The sequence below is a fragment of the Ostrinia furnacalis genome, unplaced genomic scaffold, assembly GCF_004193835.3.
Source record: "Ostrinia furnacalis isolate ACB-3 unplaced genomic scaffold, ASM419383v2 OfSCF4239, whole genome shotgun sequence".
NCBI lineage: Eukaryota > Metazoa > Arthropoda > Insecta > Lepidoptera > Crambidae > Ostrinia > Ostrinia furnacalis.
Genome location: NW_021134478.1, coordinates 583,274 through 587,567, shown reverse-complemented (window position 1 = coordinate 587,567; position 4,294 = coordinate 583,274). Strand labels below are relative to the sequence as shown.

At 41.2% G+C, this 4,294-nt stretch overlaps 1 protein-coding gene across 1 annotated transcript; it reads right to left on the bottom strand.

The window, feature by feature from the left end:
- Positions 1–955: 955 nt before the first annotated feature.
- E(spl)mbeta (enhancer of split mbeta) lies at positions 956–1,840 on the bottom strand. The gene has a single exon (XM_028313399.1). It carries the CDS (start codon positions 1,774–1,776, stop codon positions 1,177–1,179), a length of 600 nt encoding a protein of 199 aa, XP_028169200.1. The 5' UTR covers positions 1,777–1,840; the 3' UTR covers positions 956–1,176.
- Between the last annotated feature and the right edge of the window lie 2,454 nt (positions 1,841–4,294).

The following is a 4,294-nucleotide window of genomic DNA, read 5'->3' as shown; positions in this document are numbered from 1 at the left end:
AATATAATTAAATTTATAAATATCTTTTTTTTAGATACATATTTTAGGATAGGGACTAGATATAATTCTGAATTATACTTAACTAATCTTTAGTTCCTCCGAACTTTATTGCATTATTATATGTTTAGTAGGATTATTTATCGTTTTTATTTATGTGTGATTCTATAATTTTAATGTAATTTTGTCCTCCACTTTACCTACTTGCTAGATAAATGTATGTGGTGCCTATTAACGATTTTCCTGAAAAAGTTTGGTTTTGGATAAAAAAAATCTCTTTTATTTTGGCGCCAATTTTGCGTTTACTTCAATGACTAATTCGCGGTTCCCTTCTTCAAACATCTAATAGAACGTTGGCACAATAACCCTATCATTAGCCTCCGTTTGCACAATTAACTAGACCGCTTACTTACCGTCATCGTTTACATACAATGCTCTGTGCAATGTATCATTCATGACAGCGTGCGTAGTATCGCGCGGACATGCGCGTACGTAAACAGGAAAGTTCCCATCCGAGCGCGCGCGGCGTGTCATAGGTGCATGCCCTTAACCTCCTTAGCTATTTGTTGACATTTCAACAGTCTTCATTTCATGTGTTTTCGTCTTCAGTTTATTTCGGGCACATGATAACTCTCTTATCAGTGACCTTAGCTCTTCGCGTGCCACCGATTTTTCATAATAATTCTTTATCTTATTGTTTACTTATTTTAGGCACTTGTTTTTGGTACTGTGTTACATGTGTGTGTGTATTTGAGTTTTTGTATACCCATTGTGTTATCAAACTTAGTGTAAAAGGTGATAATTGAAATGCAGAAATAGAGTTAGAAATAATATATTTTTCATTAACTTATTCTCTTCTTGTTCACAATCCGTGAAATCTTTTCAACGATAAAAATATAACAATGCGACCTCAGTAAGGCTCGATACAACATTTCTTATACAATAATAATTATTACTCTTTAATATCACAAATAGTCTTATAGGCTACTTTTATTAAAGCTTCTTGTTCAACTTACGAACTATTTTCCCTACACTAATTTATCGTGAGATCTGGTCATCTTCAACTTCACATGAGCAACACTGAACTTGGATCAGGGTGGACACATTGAGGAGCGGCGGCTCCGAACGGCGCTAAACAGATGTGACCGCGGAGCCGGCCCCCTGACCCGGGGCTGCGGCTTACCACGGCCTCCACACTGCTGGGGCCTTGGTGAAGGTCGCGCTGGTCGTGCAGTCCAGGGGCGTGTGCATGTGCACGGGCGACGCCGGCGGAGACGGGCTCACGTATCCAGAGGATGATGAGGAGGTCGACAGAGCGGGGCTGGGTGGGCTCGCTGGCGGCGTGTCAGATCCCGCGGCAGCGCGCTGCATATCGTTCAGCTTGTGTCCAAGATGTGTCATCAGCTGAGTTCCCAACCTCACGTCCACTCCAGGAATGGAAGCCAGGCAGCGGGACACTTCATTTGCGGCGTGAGTAAATCCAGCACGGAAGCGGTCGGCGTCCACAGTCGGGTTGAGTGACAGGCGACGCTGGCGGCGAAGTTTGTGCAGATGACGAACGGTCAATTCCAAAATATCAGCTTTCTCCAGTTTAGCGACGTTCTCGCCCTCCGACTGAAGGGCGCTGACCATCAGCTCCTTGAGTTCATCGAGGCAGCGGTTGATGCGAGCGCGGCGTTTGCGCTCGAGCATCGGCTTCATCACTTTGCGATATTGGTAAGTGCGCGAGACGGGCTGCGGGCCGTCGTCTGCGAGCGAGTAAGCGATCTCGTAAGACATGGTTGAGTGTTGTGAGTGCGTGTGTTTGCGTTGAGCGTTGAACGCGGAATGCGGTTGGCGCGCCGGGCGGGGGTTTATATAGGGAGCGGATCGTGGGAACGCACGGAGTTGCCGAGTTCCCACACGCGCCACCTGTGCTGGCCGAGCAGCTGCCGGCGGGGCGCGGGGACCACGAGCGCCCGCGCGTGCGCGCCGTAAACAATCGCCGGCGCGGGCGCACGCCGCGACGCCTGCCGCGCACAATTCACTCAATCTATGCCGCTACCGATCGCCTAGGTTAGGAGCGCGGATTAGAAAATCTAGCGCTGTGTTTTAGTGCGTGGGTTTAGATTTAGAATTTAGAGGTAGAGTGTTGAATATTCAATCGTGAAGATCTGATGCCTTACGATTAGTCACTTCTATCAATTTTCCTTAAGAAATATTTATGTAGGTAAACATTTAAGTACCTCTTATTTTTAATAGTTGACAAGGTTTTGTTGAACTGAGCGAAATAGATTTTTGGCTCTACGAATTTCGTAGCAGATTCGTAGGCCTGCCGTAGCGGACTTCATACTTTCTAAGCGGCTTATTTCTTCATTCTTCTAATTGATGCGGGTCTAATTATTACTGTGTCGCAAGCGAGTCGGACGATAAATCAAGCCGCGGTAGCACAATGGTCGCCTCAATTTGTGTCCAACTGGCTACTGTTCAATCAATCACGGATTATGCGTTGTAATAATTTTATTGACAGATGAAATTGCTGACCGATCACGCCCTAGATAGGAGCTTACTTAATGATTGGCCTGAAATGAAGAGCTGTTATGAGTACGTGCGTAAAGGATTATAATGATAGGATTATTTTGATTGACTTTGGATGAGAATTATGAATAATTTGTATTAACATAATAATGTATTACAGTGCTAGTAAACACACTTCTTGTGGGTTACTGACTTTAAAAGAGCACATTAATTATTTTTCTGAAAACATTAGATGACATTGGGTATGTTTAGCGCCAAAATGATTCGGGTCAAACTTAGCTTTAACCTAATTAACATTTGGATTTTTCCATGGACTTAGAACTTAATGAAAGTCAACAAGTCAAGTCGATACCATAACAGCTGTGTGCGTGTTTAATTGGGCGTACTTATGTGTGCGTAACGCGAGCGCCGGCGCCGGTAGCGGATGGAACCGAGAGTACACGCTTCAGACAATACTGTTATTGTTAATGTTATATTAACACTCGTGGGATTTATAACAACTCATGTAAGAGGTGAATGTTATGGCTGGAGATTTTTATGTTTGATATCTTAGATTAATAAAACCTAGATGGATAGTCTTCATACAAACGCTTCGTCAAGAGTGAGGCAAAAATCTTATGTCATTAGTGTCAATTTTGTTAGGGAGTGTAGACAGTGAAGGCGATTTTCCCGAAAGTAGGGAAATTTTTCATACGTTTTTAAATATTTTATAACTAACAAAAACAAAACGCATCATGTACTTACTTATTTATTGAATTCAATGTACCTAGCTAATAACAATAAGATAAATCGACTTAAAAGTCTCGATTTCATAAAAAAGGAAGTGTATTTGTACGGCGAACAATTGGGAAATAAATTTTCTTGTTACTGGTATCATTCCCGTATTTAATTTTTGAAAGCCAATTTCAAGCAAAATACGCGTCGAATCGTAGTACTTATTTATGAAATATAACACTGGTCACTTTCTTATGTTTTTCTGATGTATTTTAGACACCCTTTCACAGCACAAACCGTTTTAATAATTAAAATTCGTCGGACGTGTTTCCCAATTTTTCACTTTGACAGTTCATGTGACGTTTACGGGTAAGCCGTGCCGGCTCCCTAAAAACTGCCTCTCCTTTCGTGCACTGACTATCTATCTAGGTTTTATTAATCTAAGTTTGATATAGAGACTGATAAAATATAAACCTCATACTTTTTACTTGATCAATCAAATTCGCTATAGCTTAAAAAGTACCTATTAAATATTTGACGTCAATGCTATAAACGGTCAACGCTGGTTCTGGTAGGCCATAATAGGTAGACCCCACGAATAGAGCTCAACAGTCAATTTTAATTTTATCAAGTATTTATGCTAAATCGTATTGACGTAGATCGGCTAATATCGAATCTGTTTTTACATTTCTAAAAACTATCCGCGTTCAAAGTCCATGTTCTTTTATTTACAACTATGTTTCCTTATTCATGTCATTGCATATGATTTTCGTCAACATGACTGGCTTTATAGAAGGTGACGTAGATTATAGATATTATCTATTTTTAAGCTGATATAGATATTTCACAGTCCTAATTTAAAAAAAATGAGTTTTACATCAATCATATAATTAAGGGGTAACCTTAATTGTACGCAGGATTTTATAAGGCGCGTGGGTTGCGCCTACGCATATGCGCATCTCGGGCGACACCCGATAACTGTTTTTTCTCCGTAAACACCCACCTTAACACTCTGGAGTTATCTCAATTTATTATTATGGGACATGGGATTAGTGATGTACTGAAC